Source organism: Branchiostoma floridae, chromosome 17 (assembly GCF_000003815.2).
Source record: "Branchiostoma floridae strain S238N-H82 chromosome 17, Bfl_VNyyK, whole genome shotgun sequence".
NCBI lineage: Eukaryota > Metazoa > Chordata > Leptocardii > Amphioxiformes > Branchiostomatidae > Branchiostoma > Branchiostoma floridae.
Genome location: NC_049995.1, coordinates 16,834,125 through 16,861,003, shown reverse-complemented (window position 1 = coordinate 16,861,003; position 26,879 = coordinate 16,834,125). Strand labels below are relative to the sequence as shown.

Genomic DNA, 26,879 nt, shown 5'->3' with positions numbered 1-26,879 from the left:
ATGCGTCATGCGACTTGTTCCTGTGCTGTTTTTAACAGCTTGATTCATGAAATAAAGAAGTAAATGTGCTAAAAGAGTGCATTAGATGTCAACATTATACAGACTGCCTTATTCAGAATATTTCCACCTTTAATGCTGTAATATTGCTTAGGATGCCTTTAAGTAGGGCTGTGTACCTAAATACCTGTACCTGTACCGTACCTAAAAAATTGTTGAGGTACAGGTCCGGACCTAAACAAACTAAATCACTTTTTTTTAGCACTTTTTAAGACTTCTGGATAAGTAAATCCGGAATCATCAATGACAATCGTGATAATTTTGCAGTTGAAACTCAAGAAAACTTGTTTTGAGATTCAAATATGCAATTGCGCATATAAAGATGACAATTTATCACTAGAAAAGACAGTTAGCTACATGTTTAGCTTGCATGTACTTGGTTAAAACTTTTTTGGGTACCAGTTTAGAAAATTCTGGTCCAGGTCCAGTCCAGGTTCAAAGGATCAGGTCCAAGTCTGGACTGGACATGACCTGAATCTGATTACGTAGTAGTACATTAGTACTATATTTCTATTACGTCCAGAGCTGAAGTTTTTACAGCACTGGTCTTCCAGTACTGAAAAGTTCCAGAGCACTGGTAAATTCAGTTCGGAACCCGCTACTTTTTTATATCAGCACTCGGTTCCACTGCTGGTGGTGGTAAATCTTTGTAAGAAATACCTATTTTTTCCACTTACATTATACTGGTACCCACTCCAATAAATAAATAATGTATCAGAAACGTAATGTTTGTTTGTTTGCTTCTTGTCTGGGTAACTCGAACAAGACCAACATGTCAACAGTGTTATGTACACCTTCACAGGTTGCCTCAAGCGAGGAGTTCTGCAGCCTGAATGTGAATCAGCTGACTGAGATCATCAGCCACGATGAGCTGGATGTTAAAGAGGAGACAACAGTGTGGGAGGCTGTGGTGAGATGGGTGCAGCACAGCAGGGAGGACAGGTGGGTATATATGTATATATATATAGAATTCAACACGGTGTATTCCATATCAACTGATGTTCCCTGCCCGACTAAGGGAAGGATCGCCCGACAGCCGAAGACCGGAAGGTGATCCGACCCGTGGGAGGGCTGGGACCGAGGGTGATGCGGAATACAACGTGTTGTATTTTATTTATGTCATACCCACCTGAGAAAATGCATGTTTTGATGCAAAATGCACCAGAAGTTGAGAAACGATTGTAACAACAGCAATTCCAACGTCCGAATCCAGTATTCGAATTTTCAACCGTGCCGTATTCAGCCTGTTCGAAATAGATAGATTTACTCGAAGGAAGCCCGTGTGATACAACTTAGAACCCGTGTGATACAGAAAGTTATGACACGGTCCGGAACACCTGTATCAAACATTTTTGCGGCCCAGGCATGACATAATTATGATTTTTTTAAATATAAACATGATATTTTGATGTAGGAAAATCCAATAATACAATGTGGATTGTAAATGTCCAGAAAACTGTTGAGAAATGAGACATTTGAAAAACATTTCAGTTATATGATTAGTAGAGTAGCTTCATCAAGCTGTTAGGTCATTGGAAAAATGTTTTCTTGTTAGTCATGTTACACTGTTATCTGTCATATGTTTATAAACTTGCTGTCTGGAAGTGATCTTGTATAGGAGAAAATAATCTGAAAGTTTTCAAAATCTGATGTCTTTGTTGATTATTTTGGTGTGGTATTTCAGATTACGGTCATCTAATCAGTTTCAGATGACAATGTGATCAGTAACCCCTACCCTGTACCCTACAGACTGCACCACCTACCCAGCATCCTCCCTCACATCCGCTTCAAACTACTGACATCAGATGACATGGCAGCCATCTTGGATCACCCCCTGGTCAGGGAGGATCCTGGGAGATCTGCCATCAGGAACATGGTAAAGGAGGCCTCCAATGTGAACAAGAGACCTGGGATGGACACACTGGAAATGGCCATGATTATCATGGAAACGTCAGTACAAGAATAAATGGATGGATGGATGGATGGATGGATGGATGGATGGATGGATGGATGGATGGATGGATGGATGGATGGATGGATGGATGGATGGATGGATGGATGGATGGATGGATGGATGGATGGATGGATGGATGGATGGATGGATGGATGGATGGATGGATGGATGGATGGATGAATGGATGGATGGATGGATGAAAAATGAGAAAAAAAATGATAGAAAACTAACCTTTTCTAGTTTTGTTGTTTTTCCACATGTCCATTTTGCATGTCAGCATGATATTCCCATTCTATGTCAAGGGTAACACAAATTTAGTTTAGAACTGGTTCTGTCGTCAAAGTACATGTACAGCAGCTTCAGTCAGACGTCCACTTAAATGTAGGCCACCGCGTACACTGTTGTATGTATGATTGCTTGAAATTTTGACTTGAATTCGCAATCCTGTTTTATTGATAGTCTACACTATATGCCAAAAAGTAGTCACTCAAACAACTTGATATGGTTTTTGAAATGGTCAGATGGCATCCACCATTTCAACTGGCATCCACCAGTTTTTGTCACTGACACTGAAGTGATCTGGAAGAAATAGGTCTTTTACACCCTTACACCAAAAAAAAGTTCTGGCACTTGGGACATAGCACTACCCCCCCTAAACACAACTTTTAGCTCCTGCAACTAAAACAACAGGAGCTAATTGACTCATTTGCATTAACTGTGTGTTAGCCTTGCTATCCTTTGCTTGACTTTGACGTACCTTTGTTTGTTTTTTCTTCAGTCTGAATTGTCTTACAACGTTTCCTATTGGACAACTGAAATTGTCTTCACTCATAGTTAGAGTATAAAAGACCTGTTTCTTCCAGATCTCTTCAGTCACTGACGAAGGATAGTGGATTCTATCCGAAACATCTGACCGTTTCAAAACCATATCTATTTGCTTGAGTAACTATTTTTTGGTGTATTGTATTACCTGGATGTCTAACCTACGTCGACGTATTTTATACCCTTACTCTGAATGAAGACAATTTTTAGCTGTCCAATGGGAAACTTTGTATTGTAAGACATAAGTTTAGGTTGAAGACAATTTGGATTCAAATACAAAACAAAAGGAAAGGCTAAAGACAATTTTGGATTTCAATAGGAAACAAGCTAAGACACAGTTAATGCAAATGAGTCAATTAGCTCCTGTTGTTTTGGTCTGACTGTTTCCAAAACCATATCCAGTTAGTAAGTACTCTTTGGCGTATCTTATTACCTGGATGTCTGACCTACATCGACGTAGTCTACACTATGTTCTGTCCATTGCAGCACCAATGGCATTGGCCATGAGATCCTCTACATGAATCCCAGAGCAGGGAAGTACATCAGGTGCAGTTATTCTCAGGAGGACCTTCCATCAATCAATCCGATAACTGCTGCCAGTGGCAACAATATTTACATCGGGACTGAAGAACCGAAGGGTACTGATCAGTTGGCTGTGTTAGAGTACAACCATGCAGCTGATGTGTGGCAGCGTGCTAGTATGTCCACATTTCAAAGGCCTGATGACATGTCAGGAAATGAGTTTCACGAGTTCCTTGTTGAAGTTGATAAGATTTTATATTACCTTTTTGCGGAAAGGGGAGAAATCAGTACATCGGTGTGGATCAGGAAGTATGACCGGCATACAAACCAGTGGCAGGAGTGTTCACAGCTCAAACTTATGGTCAGATTATCACCAGTGGACGTCTGCACAGCATTGTCCTGTGGTCCGCACATCTATTTCCTCATAGACGCAGAGATGCATCGCTACGACCCGAGCCAGGACTGTTGGTGCAAGCCAACCCCACCAAATTTCCAAGTCTGCACAGCCGTTTCCATGGGAACAGAGATCTTCTGCACTGACAGAGAGTTCAGCAAGACCATGGTGTACGACACAGAGTCTGATCGCTGGCAGGAACGGCAAGACTGGCTGGACCCAGACCCAGGAAATTTCTATGATGACCCGTTGCCATATTTTTTTGTCCTGGACAACCAGCTGCATGTATGGTTTGAAGCCTTGAAGTTGAACACTGCCTCAAAACAGTCAGACAATCTGGTATATGTCTATGACAGGTCTACTGATACCTGGAGAGACTTGAAGGCCAGCATGCCTAGTGGAAAATATTTAACTCCAGATTCACACCTCCCAGTGGCACGTATGTACCTACCATGCCTTCTAGCAAAGGGCACTGACCTGAGTACAGCATGCCTCTAGGAAAGGCCTATCCCTTCTGCCATCTATCAGCAGTTGCAGATACAGATACGGATCAACTTTAACCCTGTGCAGTGAAAAACCTTTTAAAGAAAGTTGTTAAAACATTGTAGTAGTCCAGTCAGAGAATTAAAATAGTAGAGCTTGTCTTGGTAATCTTTACAACACTTTTACAGAAAATGTAAAGTCTACTTAACATGTAAATTGCGTATGCGTGAAGGCCACTGAACTATACCTGAAAGATATAACATTTATTTGCGCAATTTTGCCAACAAAGTTTTAATAAAAGAACTTTTATATATTTACTAATGAAAATAACCATCCGACTTGAGTATAGCATGCCTTTATGACAGAGCTGTCACTCCAGCTACTGCTATTGGAATGTGTATTTTGCAAGAAGATGTTTTTTTGTAAATAAAACTAATTACAAACACATTTCTACCAATACAGGTTTATACTCGTTGATCTAAACACAGGTCAAAACAACGGCAAACAATTTACACAGTCAACTTGGTAAGGGCATAGCCATCTAGTTTGCACTGGTAATTTTGGCTCATGATTATTATTATTCTTTTGAGTTTTCATCTATTGTTCCGGAATTTTTATGTTTATTACCTTATGTTAATTTGTGTGACTTTGTCATTCATTCAGTTCTATGTTAGTAATTGTTTTTCTGTGTCTTAATTTCTTCCAATTTTGTAAGGGCTCCCTTGGAAATCAGTTACCAGAAGGGGGAACTCTGACATTTCTTCGTCGGCATCAGGGTCATGCCTCCTCGTAAATTAGAGCTCGCAGACGCGTCGTCCGATCGAATCGCGCCTAATGTGAGGGGGGTATTACTAGTCTTTCAGTTAATTTGGTAACTGATTTCCAAGGGAGCCCTTACAATATATATATAGCGCCTATTGTGAGGGGGGTATAATGATAACTAAAGAGATATATCACGAAATGATGTATTTTCGTGATATGTGTCTTTATTTATTTTTTTTTACTATTGATAGCCCTTACAAGATTGGGTTCTCCGAAAATAATTTCATCAGGTAGGTAGATCATAGGACATAAGAATTTTCTTTTTCACAACCAGTTTTTCTCACCTGCTTACGTTTCTATGTCTATCGGACATCTTCCTCCGAGCTTCTAACTGGATTTCTGCTTGTTGTCGCTATATGTAGCCGATGTAGGTGGCGCTTTTGCGGCAAGAACACTATCCCAATATGGCTTAGCAGTCTGGATAAGAAAATCCACCCCAGTGATGAACCGGGACGAAGGGGGGTACAAGCTAAGCCACGTTTGGGATAGTGTTCTAAAGATACCACTGTGTTGGATATACTTTACATGATTTGATTCAGTTGTCTACGCCATACCGCTACATATGTGGGTAATCAGGCGAGGGTCCCCCTGGGAGGTACAGCGCCGTCATCATCATCAACATGGCTGCCGTAGAGAGAAGACGCCACGCCAGCGCAGTTCGTCCTCGTTCCTACCAAGACGAGAGCTATCAGCACGGGTTTCTTGGAACTGTGGGCGACTTACAGAAGGCTCGGGTACTGCAGGATGTCGTCCTTGAAGTCGATGGCCGGTTGTTTCCCTGCCATCGGCTTGTTCTGTCCGCGGCCAGCCCCTACTTCAGGGCCATGTTTACAAGTGACATGGCGGAAAGTCGGCAGAAGACGGTTGTCATACAGGTAACGTTAGGGCCGCTTTGGTGTAGTTAACGATAGTATTGAGCCAGTGAAAACGAATCGTGCAACATTGATAACAAATAAGCTTTTGAAAACTGGGGAAGGTGGGAGGTATTTGGGGCCGTTTCCTTATACTGTACGTTTTGCCCCCCTCCCCACCAAATAACCTGTTGAATGGGAGGCAGGTCTATTTGTGGTCGTTCCCTACACCCCCCCCCCCTACACACACCACATACACACACATCTACAAGGTTTCTACACTTCACCCAAAGCTATACGAAGCGCAATACCACTCTTTTAGTGCCGATTCTAACCCTAAATTAAGAAGATAAACCCTGACAATTGTAGTTTAAGCTCCAAAATGTTTTGTGGAAACTAAAGGTTTGTAGATCAATAGCTGTAATCTGTCATGGCGTCTGTAAACTTTGAATTGATATGCTAATGAGTTAAAGACAATGAAAGGCCTATTCTGGACTACCTAAAGATTCTTTTGCTCATTTACATATCAATTCCTAGTTCTTGATTAGTCACTGACAAATTTAGGCATAGAATGGTACCCAAAACATCTAACAACATTTTTCTAGTTGCTTCTTACTGCCATTTTACAGATGTTAATTTCAATATCATTGTTATTCTTCTCAAGGGTTTGGATGCAGACCTTTTTGGGGAGATCCTGAGTTACATCTACTCGGGAACCCTCCATGTGTCCCTGGACAAAGTGCAGCCCCTGTACCAGGCAGCCGACCTCCTCCAACTGGACTATGTGAGAGACACCTGCAGCAGCTACATGGCCATGAACGTGCATCACTCCACCTGTGTGGACCTGTACAAGTTTGCTGATGTCTTCTCTCTGGGCAGTGTACTGAAACTGCAGTGTATCTATAGGCACTTTAAGAAGGTTTGTCTCTTCAATGTAGTGATAAGAAGTAACAAAATTTAATGTATTGATAATATCTTCTTGAGACAGCAAACTTTAATGTTATGGTGGCTATAGTATATTTTCTAGTTTCAAAATTATTGCAACAGCATGTATTGACCATGATAACATATTCTGTTAGTTTTGGAAAGCTGTACAAAAGGCAAGCAAGTCAAATTGAGTATGCCTCAAGTGGTGCCATGGGAAATTGTCAGACACATATCCATAATCCTCCACATGTACTTGTGCCCTGTACATCCACAGATTGCCTCCAGAGAGGATTTCTGCAGCCTGAGTGTGAATCAGCTGACTGAGATCATCAGCCATGATGAGCTGGATGTTAAAGAGGAGACAACAGTGTGGGAGGCTGTGGTGAGATGGGTGCAGCACAGCAGGGAGGACAGGTGGGTGCTATACAAAAGTGTCTCTCAGTTTTATGAATAGATTCATTAAGTTGATATACGGTACAACCAGTATCCGGTTAATTTCTCTTTATTGGTACCTATGATCCTTGTTCTAGGTCAGGAAGTACATTGTATGGTGGCATCTAATATCAGCTTATACTATTGTCAGTTTATAAAGAAATAAGCAAACAGACAAGCAAACCAACAATGCAGTGAAGATTCCCATTCACAACCGTGGGGGAATTGATCTAAAGGTTCTAATGTTTTTCTGAATCATTTTGTATTCAGCACAGAAAAGAGACCTCAAAGTTCCAGATTCCACTTGTGATCAGATGTCAATGTGATCAGTAACCCTTTCCCTATACCCTACAGACTGCACCACCTACCCAGCATCCTCCCTCACATACGCTTCAACCTGCTGACCCCGTACAACATGGTGGCCATCTTGGATCACCCCCTGGTCAGGGAGGATCCTGGGAGATCTGCCATCAGGAATGTGGTAAAGGAGGCCTCCAATGAGATGAAGAGATTCGGGATGGACACAATGGAAATGGCCATAATTTTCCCAGAGTATGCATTCATATTGTTCTTCTTATCACTTCAACACTTAGTGTATTCCACAACAGTGTTAGTCCCATAGATGCACCTGATTCCAACATACACCTATATGTCTCCAAAGCTGGTACAAGACAGGTCTTCGGATTATTCCAGTGAATTTTTTTTATTTGCCCCCCCCCCCCCAAGAAACGAGAAAACAATGACACACAACACGTCGATGTAGGTTAGACATCCAGGTAAATAAGATACGCCAAAAATAGTTACTCAAGCAACTGGATATGGTTTTGAAACGTTCAGACGTTTCGGAAAGAATCCACTTTCCTTCGTCAGTGACACTGAAGTGATCTGCAAGAAACAGGTCTTTTATACTCTAACTATGAATGAAGACAATTTCAGATGTCCAATAGGAAAGGTTGTAAGACAATTCAGACTGAAGACAATTTGGATTCCAAAGAAAACAAAGCTAAGCCAAAGTCAAGCTGAAGACACACAACGATTATTCCAGAACAAATTGGCATAATCCATGACATCAGCCAACAGAGGCTAGTTGCTCCCTTTGATTTTTCTACATTCATGTGTTAGAAGTTTGTGTCACGATGTAAGGTGTACCCTACATTGTTTCATCAGCATTTGTCGATCATCACAAAATTAAATGTTTACCCTCCCTTTTTTATCTTTTGGTAACTCCTCGGCAACCTTGGTTGTTGCACAATGCCCTTTACTACGTCTACGTCACAAAGCAGCAAAGAGAGAAAATATTTCCCAGCTTTTATAGTGTCATTTTCTTGTTTGCTTGCTTGATATGCTGCTGTGAATTTGCAGTCGATTTCTATTGCCAGTCTTACTAACAGTAAATTCTCTTGTCTCCAGGGACAATGATGAGCTCAAGCCTGGAGAGCATGGGATGCTCTTCATGAACCCTCGGACAGGAAAGTACATCACTTGCAGCTATCCTGAAGAGGTCATTCGGTTAAAGGGGACCTTAACCGTTACCAGTGACAACGACATCTACATCATGGTGGGGGACTATTTGGATTTCAATAATGAAAAGTCGATTGTGTTTGAGTTCAACAATGCTGGTAATGTGTGGGAACGTACGAGTATACCTCCAATACGCTGGCCTAAAAAGATACGCCACATCAAGAGGCAGTGCCTGATAGGCGTTGATGGGGTTTTGTATCGCCTGTCGGCCGGAAGGACAAGGAAAAATGCTAGTGCTCTGGTCCAAATCATCAAGTACACCTGGCACAAGGACCAGTGGCAGGAGTGTTCACAGCTGGAACTTGACAGTAAAGTGCCAATGTCCTATTCTCAGGCCCTGTCCTGTGGTCCTCACCTCTATTTGATCATGAACACAGACATGTATCGCTACGACCCAAGCCAGGACCGTTGGTGCAAGCGGACTCCACCGAAAGTTATGCCAAAGGTCTGCACAGCCGTTTCCATGGGAACAGAGATCTTCTGCACAGACAAGAAGTTTACCAAGACCATGGTGTACGACACAGAGTCTGACTGCTGGCAGGTCCTGCAAGGCTGGCCGAACCCAGGAAACCTGACTGTCTATAACGGCCCCCGTCTTTTTGTACTGGAGAACCAGCTGCATGTATGGTTACAGCCCTAGTATGCAGCTGCCACAGATGACGACGAAAACCCTCTCGTGTATGTGTATGACAGGTCTGCAGATGCTTGGAAAGACCTACAGGCCACCCTGCCACACAGTTATTACGCGCCAAGTGTCCACATGCTCCCGGTGGCACGCATCTACCTGCCGGGTCTTACTGCATAGGGTGGTCATAGCAGGGCTTGAAATACTTTCTTCTGCATCATACTAAAATTGTTCAGGAGGCATATTTATTCTTCTATACTTTATAGGTGGTAACAGTCAATGCGATAATAATCTATGTACACCTATATCATAGGACATCTATGTATAAAACCCACTACGTGGACCGGTGCAGGTAGACACTAGAAATACCTGCCCAGCTCCAATTTTACCTGCACTAACCTGCATATGCAGGTGGTATTTCGAGCCCTGCATAAGGATGCCGACTAGCATTGACTCAGAAAACTGAATATGTTTTTGGAAAAGGTGAATAATTTCAGATAGCATCCACTATTTTTTGTTGGATGCAACCAGAGCTGTCTGACTTGCTGGTACATGTAATGGCAATTTGGCATATCTTATTACCTGATGTCTAACATTCATCGACATATGCATGTACATAAGGGCATGTAGAGTAAAGTGGCGAGGAAGGACTATTTTCAGATGATAGCTTCGCATTTTTCAGGTTTACTGGGTGTCGGTTTATTTTAGTCAAGTGAGGTAGTTCATTCCAGTTCCTTTACCTTACTTTTTGTCTTACTTATCAAGGTGGGACACCTTTTCATTATCAAGTTGATGTTATGTGCCTTAGCTTTAGCACGGTTTGTCTCAGAAGTTACATCATCCAAGGGACTTGTTCAATGATAAGATGTTTCACAATTTAAATTGTAGGCCTCTAATTTGTAAACAATAATTTGACATATTTCTCACAATGCATTACACTTCACATACGCAGTTCCAAATTTGGCTACTTGTGCTCTGTTTTTCCTGCATTTTTATTTTTAATGTTGTACCTGGGTACTACTCTAGACAGTTTATATTCACTCCCGTTGTGCATTTTCCCACCGACTTGTTGTTGTCTAGGCTTATTCGTTCATTGATCACGTATAGTATGTTATTTCGCTCAAATTTTATACAGTCAAACCTGTATTAGGGGCCACCTCTACAGAGGGGCCACCTGTCCATAGTGGCCACGTTTTGTCGGTCCCTTGTGTATTTTATCTACAAGTTGCCACCTCTATACAGAGGCCACCTGTCTATAGTGGCCACATTTGTCCGGTCCCTTGAGTGGCCACTATAGACAGGTTTGACTGTACTTGTATAGATTGATGGAAATAAAAGAGGTTTTCTTGAAATAAAAGAGGTTTTCTTTTTAAGGCATGTTTTGTCGAATTATCCTACCCATATACACAGGTGTCACAAGGGCTCTAAAACTCCCTTACGAATAGCAGGATTACTGTAAATATTTAAGTTCGCGGGGATTTAATTTCGCGGTATCGGGGAAAATGACTTTTCGCGGTAGATTTAAGTTCGCGGTAACACCATCGACTGCAGTCTAATACCTTAATAGAAAATGTTCGCGGTGGATTTAAGCTCGCGGTGAAGTGGTCGCCGCCAAAACCGCGAATATTAATCCACCGCGAACATTTCTGCATTTACAGTAATATCAGTCAATGAGGGTTTAAATTGACCTTATGTAGGTGGCTGTACAATCCTAAGACCGGTCAAATCCTCTGACAAACTATCCCCCTATTTCGGCCAAGTTTTACTATTCCCATAAAGATATACAATTTTTTTTTTCGCGTGCACACATGGATTGAAAATCCGATAGGCCACCCTGTTGAATAGCTACAATTACGAGACCAATCTTTTCAGGAGACCGAGTGGGTATGTCTAGCTTGATTCCTTCACCCACACGTAAAGGTGTTGAAGAATTAACGCGCAATGGTTTCACCAAAAATGAAAATTAAGTGATTTCAAGACGAGTCAAAGTCAAAACTCTCTTAATTGCATGGCTTGTACGACGAAAACTTTGCTCATGTAGACCATGTGTACCCTGACCCTTTCTAAACTCGGCACAAAAAGTTTGGAATATTAACTCCAACTGCCGAAAGGGCAGATATACTCTACTCAAATGTGCTAAAACAAACTTGTATGTTCTGTATAACAAACGTGACGTGAAAAGAGGATTGATTGAATCACTGACACACGCGAAGTACTTAGCGTAGGGGAATTTGGGTGACCCACTCACGTAAGCAGGCCTTGTGCGTGTTCCATTAGTTAAAAATGATAATGAGTTTGATACCATAGGAAAGGAAATCACACTTGCTTTCTATTAATATATAATACATTGAAATGTATGCAGAAATAAGGGAAATATAATATCAAAGTTAATATCCCAACCTTTCTGTGCCTAGTTTAGTTATGACTCCTAATCGGATTACGGGTGCAAGAATTGGCTACCGCTCTCCTAATACTACTGTTTGTTCAAGCTCTCAACCCTTAGAAGTTACTTTTCTTCGTTCTTACCTCCCCGACTTTGAAACACGTTAAATAATAATAGACGCAAATTGTGCGGCGAACATTCGCGAAAAGCTTTTTCATCAAAGTCTTACCAAACGTAATTGCAAAGGAAAGGTGTTCTTTGACCAATTGATCTCCTTAATGTCACTCCTAACTCGTTTGGTCGATGGTAACCATGACGACCATTAAGGCCGTCACCGTTTGCTGTTGTGCGAAGAATGGAAGCTTAACGCTTAATTGCAAAATAAAAAGGGCGTGTTTACCTGCCACCGCTGCCGGCGCGCGTTGTCAAGAAAGCCCTTCCTGACCTATTTTTCGAACCCCACCCCCCTTTACCGAATGGTCAGGTCCATAACTGGTGAAAGCTTTGTAATGTTTGGACAAGTACAAGTCACTGTAGGGGTGACCAGTGCAAGCTTTCTGCCAAATGAGTTTTTAAGTCTACTATTGTAAGGTTTTGTATAATGAATCATACATCAGGCATGTAACTAAGCACCAGCTGAGTTTTTCGGACGCTTTTGGACTTGAGTATTCAGGGCGTAATCGTGAGTAAAAGTGCTCAAACTAGGAGCGCTTTTCAACACTGTAGTGAGAGAATTTGGTCTACATTTAAGACTAAGGAAATGGCTTCGTACAGACTGCCGAGTATCATCAGAAGAGACACAGTGCAAGTCAAGGTGCAGCCGGGGCGTTCAATGCCAACAGAAAGGTAAAGGTGTTTTGTGAAGATATGTTACAAGTTCTGTGAAAAGTTTTAACTGAGGTTTTTATAGCGAATAGGACCACTGGAGTGTAATGAGTGCAATATACATACATGTACAGTGTAAAATATCGATGTCTGCTTTGTTTATGATGTTTTTCACATTTTAGTAACAAGTATCAAATCCTACCTTTTCGTGAAGTTCTGTAAAAAGGTTTTAACTGTAGTGTTACCAAAATGGAACCAACCGTAATGTAATGTTATGTGCATACAAGTATGATATCGGTATTGCGATATCTCTTGTGAATGTTGCTATAATTTAAGTTCTTTAAAAAGTTTTAACTGAGGTGTATACAAAATGGAACCAACCGGAGCGTAATTTTATGTGCATACAAGTATATTGTTACGATCACTTGTGAGCCATGTAAGCGTCACATTTTTCACAACATTTTTCACGTCACAACACTAGCGTAAGAACTTGGTATCTTAGTTACAGTCCAGTGTGCAGTACCTTTCTCCCCTTGTAAACATGCATGGTTATAGCTGCGTTAACATTGTTCTGTACCAGACTGACTACGCTGGCTATACAGGGCTATAAGAATAATTTGCTTAATATTAGAGGGGAACTCTGCTATGTTCACCTTTAATATAGCTTGTACTGACTCTCCTGGACAATTCATTGTCCAAATTTGAGACTCGCCGAATTCTATTATCCTAACCCCCTTAGGAAGGCCTGGTGGAGGTTATGTTGAAACTAAGCAACGATGAACAGGGGTACCCTTTCCTGACACATGAAGAATTGCTTTATTGAAAAGCCCGTAATATATACCATATTTTCAACCCGTGTTATTTCACCACAGGTTTCGCCCTTTAGGCACGTTTCGGGGTCGCGACTCTCTCAACACCTCCATTTCCCGATTATATTATATTTTCTAATCCGTGTTATTACTTCCATGAAAAATTGAGGTATAGTTTTTTGGTGTGTCTGTCTGTGTCTTTCTGTCTGTGTGTGTGTGTGTTTGTCTTTCCGGATATTTGTGGTAAGCATAACTTTAGAACCTCTTGATGGACTACGATGATGGTATGTAAGTAAAGGTTGGGAAGACGAAGGTCAATTTCATTTTTGGCCCCCCCTGGTGTGTGACCTTGGTACTGCAGCAGAACTTCAATTTATTATTCATATCTTTTTACCTGGACATGCTATGGTCTTGTTTTACCACAGGTTTCGCCCGCTAGGCACGTTTCGCGGGCGCGACTCCCTCAACGTCGACATTTCCCGACGCATCTTCGGCAAAGATCGGAACCGTTCGCCGACCGTCGACGAGATCACCGAACATGACGTCGAGGCCATGCGCCGAGCGGTCGAACTTGAACTCCTGACGTTCAACAAGTGGACCAGGACGAACGGGAAGATGGCGGCGCCGCCTCCAAAAAAAGACCACTTCTCTCTCATGTCCCGGTTTGACCCCTGCCCGACCCGAGCCGTCACCCCGCTACCCGAGAGACGAGAGGACCACAAGCTGGGAACGAGAACGTGTCAGAAACAGTAAGAATACAGTAGAAGTCGCTTAATTGCACGGCCTATCTGCCAGTAAATTTCGTGCAATTATCCGGATGGTGCAATAATGTGAAGCTATCTAGGTGGATCGCACCGGTTTGGGGTTTTGGGATTTCGTGCAGCTAACAGAAGTGTGCGTTAATCCGTTGTGCAATTAACTTGCTTCTACTGTATTAGTATTCTGTTTCGTAGTATGAATACTAGAAACTCAAACAAATTCAGATCTATTAAGTATAAAACACACAGATATAGAGACTTACCTGCTCCATACCTGACAAGGTTACTTAACGATAACATGAGATACAAATTCTTTTATAAATGTACTTAAGAATTCTTTAAGCTTTTACGATCAGTATCGACATGTAATATACTTGGCAATTTCTCTCATTTAGTTATCTTTTGCCAACAAAGTAGGTACGTTGGTGCTTTGCCAGATAGTGCAGTTGTTTTTATCAATGGGTTAGATTTTAATGTGCCCTCCCCGGCTGCAATGTATTAACGAAATAAACCATTCATTCATTCATTCATTCATTCATTCATTCATTCATTCATTCATTCATTCATTCATTCATTCATTCATTCATTCATTCATTCATTCATTCATTCATTCATTCATTCATTCATTCATTCAGTCCGATGGCAGACGACCCAAAACCGGAATACTGCAGCATTCTCGGCGAGTACGCATGCGCCGGCTGTGCGAAACAGAGGAAGAAGAAGAGGGTGACCTTCCGACTGAACCAGAGCTACCCCAACTGGGACACCAATCCCAAGACCCTCTGCGCGCCCGTCAAGATCGAACAGCTTCGAAGGGCGTTTCCAAGGAAACCGTCGTCTACGTCATTTTCGAGCGGAAAGAAGGCGGACACCAAGGTCACCACGAAGGACAAGGTGCGATTCGAGGTAAGGATCTTGTGCCTTTGGGAAAGGCACTTAGTAAGACTTTTCTTAATCAAGTGGGATACTTTATTTTGTTTTGGGGTCTTTGGGGAGGTAAGACGCGATAGAAGAAGAGGGATGGGCTCCACCGTCCAAAAGTGGTCATCTTTTTGTTCAGTGGCCAGCCCGGTGAATTGACGCATAGAATTATCCTTTCTAGCCTTCTAGCCTTCCTTCTAAGTCTTGTACTGGGTGTCTCCTCATCTATCCCTTAGTCTTACTACTTACAGTTGGCACCAGTTTTCTCCACCCTTCTCGGTTTTCTGATTTCTAGTGTTTCACTTCCTCCCCAGGCGGATCCCTGCGTTATAGTTTTGGCTAGTTCCGATCACCATGAGTCGTACCACTTCAGTTTTCTCTTTTGTGTGGTTAGGAGCTTTGGTTTGTGTCTTCGTATGGGCCAATGACCAATATTTATTTCGTACTTTAGCATTTGAGATGTGTTCTCGGTGCGTGATATAGACTCTTCGCAAGCACTGCTGTCTTTTTACACCTACTTATTTTCTTTCCCCTCCATCTGAATACAGGGTCGCCCAAGGAGCTCGCTCAAGCAGAGCAAGTGCTGCTGGGAAGGTCAGGTGACCGAGTGGGAGGTCATGCAGCGCATGGCCGAGCAGAAGAAGGCATCATGGGAAGACGCGCCAAGGATTGTGGTCCCAACGGTGACGTCACGCCAGAGGACCGATAGCGAGGCTACCAGCGTGTATGTCGCGCCGCCTATCGTGTAGTGGGTTTATTCGTGACGTCACAGCCGCCATGTTGGCTGGTTAAAGCTGGAAGACCAAGCAGGTTCTATTTTAATCTGATTGAAGACCTACACATGCACAGTGACATGTTCAGGTGTCAGAATTAAAGCTTCATTGCTTTGATTTTTTACTTAGTATCAAATCTGGACCCATTTTTCAAAGCTGTACATAAAAGATTGCCATCACGAATTAAAACAAACTTTGGCTATAACAGATTTGAAAATACCATGATAGCTCTGAGCCCTCTTCGTGGTACAAACGTTGTCAATTTGGCATGGTTTGTTGGTCTTTATTGCCTTAAAGTGGTCAAATGGCCTTGCATTGATCAAACCCGTTAAGGATAGTTGCATTGGCATCACCTGCTAACTTCCAGGTTCTATTATCCAACATGGCGGAAAATGCTTACGTCACAGCCATATAAGGTAAAGTTTGGTCGAGTTTATATTTCCTGATGTAGAGCCATTCATATGCTGCAATAATTAACTTTACGTGTTAGTATTTTTTCAGCAAACATGTTGTGAAATGCTGCTTTACAGAACAGTGCATTATGGAAAGAATTGTGCTATGTTATAGTTGCATCTTTATTCTTTGATCTCTCCGCATGTTATAATGTTCTACAGTTCATTGACTTTATACTTGATCTTGGATGAGAAGTACTCATGTACAGGTAGCAATGCAAATAAAATCACCGGATGCATGTACAATGCATAATTGGATCTACTGTTGAGTATTACTAATAAGAAATGTTCCGTCAATGTCTACTTTCTTGTACTTTTCCTCAGAGTTGGACTGCAATTTTGCTGTATTTTATCCATTTATATGCCAAAGGGCATATCAACATCTAATCTATATGAACGGTCTGCAATCACAGAAATGTTGCATTGTTGCCCTTGGTTGTCAAGTTGAAATATTCTGTACTCATGCTTCTAAAGAAAACACCATTCTGTACACAGACGATGTGGAGATGCGTTTTATTATGAAAACAAGTGTCAACACAGATCAATACTTTCAGATGTTTGATTCTAAACTGAGCATTTTAGTGAACTAAACTGTTGGCGTAGTAACCAATCTGCTGTTGGTGTAGTGGACGCCATAGGAGAATGTTATGTGGATTACATTTGTTGTCTTTAAACTTAGATTGAATATCTATAAAATTATGTTTCTTTAGACCACGTTACGATTTAGTTCTTTAAAGTTTCTGAAATCGCCACGGTAACCACTCAAAGATGTAGCAAATAGTGCTATAATTGGTATGATACAAATTATCACTTCAAACTATATACAACTTCTTCATATTGATATTCCCTGAGAATGAAACTTTTATAGAGATATAGGATATATATCTATTAGGTGCATATCAGACATATTCCTCAAAGCTTTTTCCTGTGATATAACGTATAAATAAGCATTTGTGAGATGCTACTGGTGATACAAACGAAAACTCCTGGTCCTATGTTCTACCAACCCGATGAAATTGCTTTCGGTTGAGCTAGTTCTTCAACATTTCCTGATAACGTCATCTCTGTAGTGTATCATATCCCACGTTTTTGGCTTGAGAAGAGGGGTTCAACTCCTCGAGTCCGATGTCTTTATCATCTTCCCGTTTCCTCTTCTTACAACACCTGGAAAAGTTGTCATGACTGGCAGCAGCCAAGGACCTCCACCAGTGCGAGACTTGTGGTTGGAAGACGCAGAGGATGATGTTCAGTCCGATGAGAAGTGTGAAAAGTATTGTCCACTGAAAATAACAATATATAAAGACATTTGTAGTCAATATTAAAGAAATAATCTTATGTTTGTATTGGTGATAGAAAGAAATATTCTATAGAACAACGTAGCGCATGTGCATACCCCCCGAGGGGTCTTATAACGTTACGATGCATTCGGCAACGTCAAAGAGATCGATACAAATCTTTTGTAACGTCATGCTATTAGAGTCGCTATGCTCTGTCACAACTGTACATAGGACAATCAGAGATGACACACTTCACCTTCTCAAACGATAAAGGTAATATGGGAGAACTTATTTACACTGCACCTTCTTATAGTACGTGCAGAATCTACCCTTAAGAGGACGGGCGTCCTCTGATAGAACACACATTATCGGCACTGCGACCCCTTGCAGGACATACAGAAACTGAAATTCAGAAACACAGAAAGTGGTGACATACAGACGGTTAAACTTCTCACCTCTAGGAATGCTGTCGTCAGCGTATCGATGCCGATCTCGTACCAGGGGACTGTCTCTTTCTGTACGGTGTGGACAACCCACCACACAACAACAACTGTTCCCTCAATGGGCAGGACATACCTAAGGGAGTACAGGAGAGCTATTGATTAAAGACATAGCGAAATGGTTCCAAAGACGATAGGAAGAAAAGAGGTCTGCATATAGGAAGCTTAGACCGAATTATAGACTAGTACAGTATTCATAACGCAAAATATGAAAGCAAAAAACACTCGAGTTTCTTTATTACGTCTGGTCTTAATCCGAAGAAGTGGCGAGATTGTATATAGTTCTGTGTGATTTATCCTTTCTTTGATAGCAACTTACTTGACGAGCCATTCGTAGGCTTTGGGAACTTTCCAGTCACCATCCTCGGCGCCTGCCTGGAAAATGTTTGGATCAGAGTATGATGCTATTTACTTGCTCTTGTAACGTAAACCACCGTCATTAACAGAGTCATATTTGTATAATAACATGTATCCGCCCGGTCGTAACAAAGGTCACTTCTTTCTTGTTACATTTCAGAGACGTATTTGAAAAGCGTAAACCCGTGAGTACATGTACAACTCTTTAGTTTATGACCAAATTATATATGTGTCTCAAGGGAATAATATTATGTTATTACGGCAGCCTGATTCAAGAAATAATAATTTGTTATTAAAGTAGATTGTTGCATTATATTGCATTGTTTCCTGTTATGAATTCCTTGTATGTTCGTCCGCATTTTTGTAGGTTCTGTCGCTATCAGCTCAAAGCTGCCTAGGCAGACCCTTGTAATGACTTGTCTCATCGTCAATAAAATCAAAGTCAAGTCAAAGGAAGACAATTTACCTGATTGACCAGATTGACCCTGAAATCAGACGACCCGTATCTCCAGAACAGGAACACCAACATCAGCCCTGAGAAGATCAGAGATGCGCCCCACACAAAATCCTGGAAAAAAATATTAATGAAACTATCCAGATTGAGGATGATGAGTAGTACGTATACACGTCAAAGAGAGATACCCCTGTAGCCCAACTGGTAGCAACTTCACAGTTGAGCTCCTGGTTCCAGTTAGTTGGTAACTAGGAGACCCCAGCTCACCTCCTTAGAGTTAGAAAACATCTCGGCTGCATTCATCTATTTGGAGGGACGAGTGATTCTGTGTTCTAGGAGGACTGGTTCTTTCAGTGCGGGTGCTTTTAGAAGGGGAAGGACTAGCAACACCCATCATTAAAGATAAACCCTGCATGAACAGCAAGGAAACATTCTGCTCTATGTGAGTCTAGGCACAATAATGATCTGAACAGAACCAATTGAGTCATCTTTGTTCAAAGTAATATTTTAGTACATTACATTTATAAGGAAAATGTCGAATGCCAGTGCTTAAGTAGACAAAAAGGTATACAAGGTTTGCTTACAGCACTTCTGCCTCAGTTCCGATAAAACGTGCAGTTATATACAGAATGTGATGATATAAAAGACAAACCTGGTTAGCCAGAACCTTGGGGCTCAGTGCGCTCGGGATGCCGAGAAGGAAAGACAACAGACTCAGCAATACCACAGACACTTCCCTCCTCACTGTCGGGAAATACGGAAACAAATAAATCAAATCAAATCAAATCAAAATCACAATCAAATAATCAATGTGGCATACCACAACAAAACATTCTAAAGGGGGAAGTAAATCTTCAGCAGTAGCACAGACGAGGTCAAGTTTTACTGATCTAATGGAGCAAGCAGATCTGGGAGTTTAGATTGAAAAAAAACAGCAGCAGTACACGGGTTTTAATAAAGCTAAAGAAAGCAGGAAGGAACTGGTTATGGTGATGTACTGGACAACTTCACCCCTTTGTTGGGGTCAAGCGCCAAGGAAGTGGTACTGATGAGCCGTTATTGCGGGGTTTCTCAGAACGGTTTATTTCAACTTTGGTGACCTTATTCCTTATTATTAATATTTGTGTGTTTGTATATGGAAATGAATTTCAATTCAGGACTGTTCTTGGAGGACAATGGAAGAGAGGAAAACGACAGAATGAAGATACGTACGTCCCAGATCCACCAATGGCTGCACGGAAGTGTTGATCATGATGACGTAACTGCTGACCCCCGCCATGGCCAGCGCCAGGAAGAATAGTGAGGCGATGACGCGGCCTCCCGTCATGTTGGAGAACAAGATCGGCATCCTGAGGGAAAATAAGGGGATAATAAGTTGCTTAGCATCTTAAAAAAAGTCTATCCCAAACAAGGGAACATTGCTGTAACTACAAGAACATTAGAACGCAGGATTTTCGAAGTTACATGAGTGGAATGTTATTGTTTCAATGGCTACAGTACACTGATAGATCCCTGAATATTAGAATAATAGCATTAATTATTAAAAAGTCAAAATTAAAGTCCTTCCCGCGCCTGATGGTGCATAGGGCGGTGCCCATCTCCCTGTCAATATGGCTCTTGGGCCACACAACTTGGGTGATTATAGTCCACTGGCAGTGGTCCGTGTTCATCAACTCCCATACTCTGTCCCAACTACTGAGTGTTAAGCATGGAAAGTAGCATGTACCGTTTTTACACACATAATTGTGTACGTGAAAAGCAATTACTCAAGCAACGTTAACTGGATATGATTTTGGAAACGGTCAGACGTCAGACTAAGAGATCTTATTATCTAGAGGTCCAAACTTCATCTACAATGATGTGTTAAGGCAATTCTAGTCTTGCATCAAACGTTATTGATTGAAGTTGCTATATTTGGATATCTGGAATTGCAGTTAGTGATATTAAACGTTTGCTCTAAATCTAATATACAAACGTACCAGATGAAAGTAAGCCCAGTGTTGGCCGGTCCGTTCTCCTTGAGCAGTTTCACAGCGCCCCCTGCCGACTGTCCCTGGTTCAGCCTGGTGTACATGGAGAACACTGTGGCGAAGGTCATCGCCGCGCTCATCAGACTTAAAAGAAGAACGACCAGAAAATTAGAACAACTAGCGTTCCACGACCCCATAAATTCTGATACTAAACCTGCCCTGTGGTTAAAAAACATGCCGTTAGGGGGCCCAAACCTATAGCTGTTTGGGGTCCAAAATCTAATCGTTTCCAGGTCTCACCAAGACCTATAGCTACCAACATACTATCAATAATATCCATCCAGGCGATCTGTCGAGTTATGCTAGTCTTCTCATCATACATATTTAACGCTACTCAAAACATAACCTTCTTGGCGAAGGTAAATATCGGCTGCGTACCTATAAAAACACAGAGTGGAATGAAATTACGAAATACTGAACAGGGCGATCAGAGGCACACCTAGTTTTCTATACCTTCTCAGCTGGCAGATCATACAGAAACTAAAAATACGCACACCCAGAGAAGCAAATATACAAAAGTAACGGTCTCCTCTGTAAGCACTGGCAGTGCTGAAGGGGTCGTCAGAGAAAAAGAGTGACGAAGGACATGGGAAAGAGAGAGAGAGAGAGAGAGAGAGAGAGTGAGAAGACAATGAAGGGAGAGAGCGAGAGAGCGAACGAAAAGCGAAAGATGCAGACATACTCTTAGCTATGGGGCGAATCACTGGTAACAAGCCAGTGCACGCGTACGTTTGAGCGTTGAAACAGTCAATTGTTGACAACTGAAGGGACCACCCTGCAAGATTGATAAATAAGAAATGAAATAAACTCTCTACCCGTGCAGTACACAAATAAACAAACAAGATGTCTCACCTGATAGCGTTGTTGGCCGTGGGAACGAGAACGCCCATCTGCACCGCGCCCTGATTGGCGGCCATGCTCGTCCCCAAGACCAGATACTGGCCCCAGCCCGCGCTTGTGTCCACTGCATTCTGGGATAGCGCGTCCACCCACAGTCTCGGGGTTCCCAACAAAGCTGAATATGAAATATGATGGTGTCGTCATTGTTTTTTCTTCGTCATCAGTAGCAGTAGTATGATAATTATTTTGTTTTATATTTTTCTCACCATCTTGAGAGGACAATGGGGAAAACAGTGACTTCACGTCAAAGTTCTATCTTATTGTTTTAGTATAACGACATTGTGACGTTACATCTTTGTTCCACACTTCTACAGATGTAGGTAAAAAAATAAAAGGCTGCATGTGGTTGTTTAATTCATTGACTGTCGAAAGTCTTGGTAAGGACAATAATTTGTAGCGGCGAATACAGTTAGCATTCATTTTTGATATTTCATTTCTCTTTCTTATCTTATCAGGTTGTACAATTCAAATCACAGCTTAAAGACAATCCAGCATACCGATGTATTGAAAGCGTTTGTGATTCCCAAGCAATTGCTTCAACAATTACACATTATACAGATGACTGAAAATTTACTCCAACAGTACTTACCCCAGTCTGGCGTGAAAAGGTACACTACCCCTTGCCATGCGCCGGTCAATGTCAATGTCCAGATGAAGATCACCAGAACCAGCACCAACAACCACGGGATGATGAACTTCATCACCCGCTCTATACTCTCCACTCCCCTCCAGATCACAATGGTACAGCCCAGGGTCACCACGAAATGGGTGGCAACAGGCAGACTACTTTCCTGGATGGGAGAGAAATAAGATTCTTATAAGATTTAATGTCAAGTGTAATTTGGTAAGTTGGGGGAACTTCTCATGTAGTGTTGCTTGATCTGTCTACTTGTCAGGACGATCCGTATATATCTTGCGAGACAGAAATATAGATTGATAAATAGAGATAGAGAGGTGTATTAGCACCGTTATTAGATAGTGAGAAAGGGTGAGAGTGAATATACAGAGCGATTGTGAGAGTGTGTAAGAGAGAGAAATATATATAGTGAGTGAGAGAAAGACGGAAAGCAGGAGAGTGAGATAAATAGACAGAAAGAGAGGGAGGGAGGGAGAGAGATAGAAAGAGAGCGAAAGGAGAGGGGGTTGCTCTCTTCTTCGAGCCTGAAACCCATGTCCAAATTCTGACTTTTGTAACTTTACATTATTGCCATGCTGTTCTCTTCTATGAGCCCGAATCAAATTCCCGACTTTTGAAAGTCGACGCCAACATCTACAGATGCACAATGACACTAATTAGCAAGCATTTTCAAAGAGTGTTTTTGCTTACATCGACGAACCCCCTCCAGATGGCTTGGCTGTCCTGCAGAGTTGTCGGCAGTGGGAAGAACATGCAGTGGACCATGTAGAACAGTGTGTAGCCGACCAGCACGCTGTAGTAGCCACTGGGGGAAACACCAAATACCAGTTACTAAAGCCATGTAGAACAGGGTGTAGCCCACTAGCACGCTGTAGTAGCCACTGGGGGAAACGTCGAATAGGTAATTTAGCCTCTGGCCACTAAAAAAGCTGTACAAAGCAAAACTAGTTTGGCCGACAGGCCGAATAAAAGTGCAAAACTATAAGGCTCCAGATGTATTTCTGAGTGACGACTGCAGTGTGCAAGGTGTCGGTTGCTTGAGGAATGAATCTACTCTACTTTACACTGGGAAAAACGCCAAATACTAGTTACTCAAGCAACGAACATTTGTTTCAGGTAGCATCCTTTGCCTTCCATTCCTTTATTACGATACTGTTTAGCCTTATTTAGGACCAGTCTTCCAGGGTTCGAAGTTCGAACAATAAAAACTTTTTTTTGTTGGAAGAACCTTTCTATATGCCAAAACAACTTACCCAACAAGAAAGTTGATCATGTTGATCCAGAGGCCCATCCAGGTGGTTTTCCCACCGAGGAGTCTGTAGAAAGTCGTCGGGGCCGCCCTCTTGGTGAACCGCCCGACGGCGTACTCCAGCACGATGAGCGGGATCGACCACAGGAACAGGAACGCCACCCAGACTAGCAGGAACTGTAGACCTCCTGCGGACGATAAAGATAAAACGTAGACATCCAGTCAGAACAGTCTACAAAACCCTTCAGAACCCCTTTGTGTCCTTTCCATAGAGAGAGAGAGAGAGAGAGAGAGAGAGAGAGAGAGAGAGAGAGAGAGAGAGAGAGAGGCAGACAGACAGACAGACAGGCAGACAGAGAAACAGACAGACAGTACAAATAAACAAAGACAGGCAGACAGAAATAGACAGAAAGAGAGAGAGAGAAAAAAAGATACAGACCGAAAAACACACACAGAGAGAAAGACAGACATACACACAGGGACAGACAGAGAGAGACAGACAGAAAGACAGATGCAGAGAGACAGACGGACAGAGAGATACAGACCGACAGATACAGACAGACAGACTGAGACAGGCAGGCAGAGACAGACAGACTGACAGAGATAGACAGACGGACTGACTGACTGGGACAGGCAGACAGAGAGACACAGACAGACAGAGACAGAAAGAGATTGTACTACATCATCATTAGTCCCTCCCACCTTTCTCTCCGCTGTTGTTGGCGACGATCCGCGGGAACCTCCAAACGTTCCCTGTCCCCACCGCACACCCGATGGACGTCAGGAACATCCCCAGCTTGGAGGAGAACTTGGCATCTTCTGCAGAACTGGGCGATGTTTCGTCTGGGGCATTGTTAGCCCGCTGTTAACATACACAGAAGAGGCACAAATAACGTTAGCAAATCACAAGTAGGGTACGTCGATGAAGGTTAGATATCCAGGAAATAAGATACGCTAAATAATATAGTTTAATACTCAAGCAACTTGATAAAGCGAAGTTTTGGAAATGGTCAGACGTTTCAGACAGCATCAGCCTCGAAAGGGTATGCCACCCCGTAAGGGGAGGTATAACCCCGACGGTGTGGTATAACCCCTTACGTCGAATCAAGGAGGTTATATCAAGGAGGTTATATCAGATATATAAGATTATATCTGATATAACCTCCTTGGTCGAATACATACCTACCTTGTAATACCAATGAGGTTATATCTGATATAACCTCCTTGGTAATACGTACAGGAAAACAAGACAAACACATGGCAGAAGACGCATTAGATTAATTGCGACTTTTTGCAACGTTTAGTCACTTTAGTGTCACTTGTTAGTAGATGTAGTATTAAACGATAAGTGTAATCGCCCCCACATAGCACTACACGTAAAACCAAAGATACACGTAAATATGCTTGGAGATTTATAGTGAAGAATGCAGTCTAATCTGCAACGCTCAGTGTCTCTTAGTGTATTTTATTATTATACACTTCTGAGTCTTCAATTGCTTCCACGTAAGAATTAAAGATTGTCAATCACCGAGCTCGAGCCGAATCATTACCTCTGCTTGGAGATTTATAGTAAAAAAAAGTCTAAAATAAAATAAACAAACAAACAAATAGTAGAGGAAACCAACCTTTCCCACGAGAAGTGTTGTCTCAGTCTCTGCCATTTTTACCGACTCGTCGCTTCTGTGATTTTCTTAGCTTCAAGGAGTCTTCAAGCACACACTAGCAGAGCCAGCGACGAACCTCTCACTTCACAGGAGGCACATCATTGTAGAAAACTACACTAAGAAGCGCTGATCAAAAATCCACAGATCAGAAAGACACTCAAAACACGTTGTCTGCTGTAGCCGTCAGTACTGTCTTCGTTAATTAGGCAACCGATAGTGACCTGACCGGTTCTTTTGATACTGTGACAAAGAGGCACTCACTTCGGGTGAGTTATCGTTTTATTTATAGATCTAACGTTATATGTATAGCGACCAGTTCGACCACTTCTATCAAAATTGCCAGACCAGTCTTGGTAAGGTTATCAAAGGTCACAACAGTTTGTTTGTTGTTTGAACCTTTGTTTATTCATACGTAACGTTAACGTTAGTAGGGTCGTTCCCGTTCACCTCTGGAGCGAAAGACAGCATACACATGTAGGGTCCAAATCAAAGGATAGGAGGCGCTATTGGGTTGGGGTGGGTGACTAGTGGTCTTTCTTCGCCTTTCGCGAGGAAATCGTATGAAAGGCAGAAAAAAGAGCGGCACCTTACATCTGCTTGAATACGACTCAGGGCGCAGCACTGAACATCGAAATTTCCCGCCATTTTCGATGACCTTTAACCCCCAGTACTCCCATCATGGCGGCAGGTGGCAAAGCTGGGCCGAAGTCTCCCCCCAAACCTCGGGCCGGCCCCGGGCCTCTGGCGCGCGGCTGGCTCATTCTGTACAACATCGTACTTACAGCAGGGTTAGTACAGCTATTCTGTGTGTTCGTTCTGTGTTTGGGACGTGTAATTCCTTTGAAAAACGTTGTTACATGCAGAGAAAGTGACCATGCTAAAATCATGCATAATTTGTTTACAACGGTACCGGATAAGAAAGACTTTGACCCTTGCGTTCCGTTTTTGCAGAGTGAGAGAAAAATCTTGCAGTTGTACTCGAGTTTTAGACGATATTGTTAACCCTCCAATAGAAATATACAATATATTACGTTTCGGGTGCGATCCTGGCAGCTTAAATTTTTTATATGCTCGTAATATCATTTTCCTTTGTCCATTTGCAATCAAAATGTAACGTACGTGTAGGAATTGAGAAAAAAGAAATGTATTATTTTATCCTTCCATGTGTGTACATGTGCCCCACTCCATGCTCAACTTTACTCCACTAGACTGAAATAATTATCTTTCTATTTTAAACCCAGATAACGTAAAACGATCGACCTTGGTCTTGGGTGGGGCAAAAAGGGGCGTGGCGACGGGCATGGCATTTTTGCATATTTACGACTGTTTTTACACAACTATATTCACAATTAACACCTAGAATCTTGCCTGAGTAACTTGTAGATAAATATTTATAAACAAACAACAAATCTTAGATATTGAAAGTGAGATTTTGCTTTCAGAATTTCGTTTTTCATTTCTCTATTCAGGGGTCGAAATT

At 42.1% G+C, this 26,879-nt stretch overlaps 3 protein-coding genes across 3 annotated transcripts in view; 2 read left to right on the top strand and 1 right to left on the bottom strand.

Annotated features, from left to right (window-relative positions):
• LOC118405145 (kelch repeat and BTB domain-containing protein 12-like) overlaps window positions 1-10,767 on the top strand; it is an 11,328-nt gene extending 561 nt beyond the window's left edge. Inside the window, exons 2-4 of the mRNA XM_035804570.1 lie at window positions 860-999; window positions 7,619-7,816; window positions 8,675-10,767. Coding sequence (XP_035660463.1) covers window positions 860-999; window positions 7,619-7,816; window positions 8,675-9,425 — 1,089 coding nt within the window. The 3' untranslated portion in view covers window positions 9,426-10,767. The remainder of the gene's footprint in view (window positions 1-859; window positions 1,000-7,618; window positions 7,817-8,674) is intronic.
• Window positions 10,768-12,553: 1,786 nt separating this feature from the next.
• LOC118404400 lies at window positions 12,554-17,596 on the top strand. Its single transcript, XM_035803470.1, has 4 exons — window positions 12,554-12,639; window positions 13,853-14,176; window positions 14,821-15,091; window positions 15,655-17,596. Exons 1-4 carry the CDS (start codon window positions 12,554-12,556, stop codon window positions 15,853-15,855), a joined length of 882 nt encoding a protein of 293 aa, XP_035659363.1. The 3' UTR covers window positions 15,856-17,596.
• Window positions 17,390-25,578, bottom strand: LOC118404399 (uncharacterized sodium-dependent transporter YocR-like). Its single transcript, XM_035803468.1, has 13 exons — window positions 25,361-25,578; window positions 24,438-24,597; window positions 23,740-23,923; window positions 23,177-23,291; window positions 22,439-22,640; window positions 21,802-21,964; window positions 20,899-21,033; window positions 20,132-20,268; window positions 19,572-19,663; window positions 18,932-19,033; window positions 18,428-18,483; window positions 18,064-18,184; window positions 17,390-17,611 (listed from the first exon to the last, which is right to left on the bottom strand). Exons 1-13 carry the CDS (start codon window positions 25,394-25,396, stop codon window positions 17,390-17,392), a joined length of 1,725 nt encoding a protein of 574 aa, XP_035659361.1. The 5' UTR covers window positions 25,397-25,578.
• Between the last annotated feature and the right edge of the window lie 1,301 nt (window positions 25,579-26,879).

Coding starts and splice junctions, on each gene's coding strand:
- LOC118404399 (XM_035803468.1), bottom strand. CDS start 25,396: ATGGCAGAGACTGAGACAACACTTCTCGTGGGAAAG. Junction 22,641..23,176: donor TCTGGAGGGGGTTCGTCGAT/GTAAGCAAAAAC, acceptor TCTCCCATCCAG/GAAAGTAGTCTGCCTGTTGC. Junction 21,965..22,438: donor CCTTTTCACGCCAGACTGGG/GTAAGTACTGTT, acceptor TTTCATATTCAG/CTTTGTTGGGAACCCCGAGA.
- LOC118404400 (XM_035803470.1), top strand. CDS start 12,554: ATGGCTTCGTACAGACTGCCGAGTATCATCAGAAGAGACACAGTGCAA. Junction 12,640..13,852: donor CGTTCAATGCCAACAGAAAG/GTAAAGGTGTTT, acceptor GTTTTACCACAG/GTTTCGCCCGCTAGGCACGT. Junction 15,092..15,654: donor AGGACAAGGTGCGATTCGAG/GTAAGGATCTTG, acceptor ATCTGAATACAG/GGTCGCCCAAGGAGCTCGCT.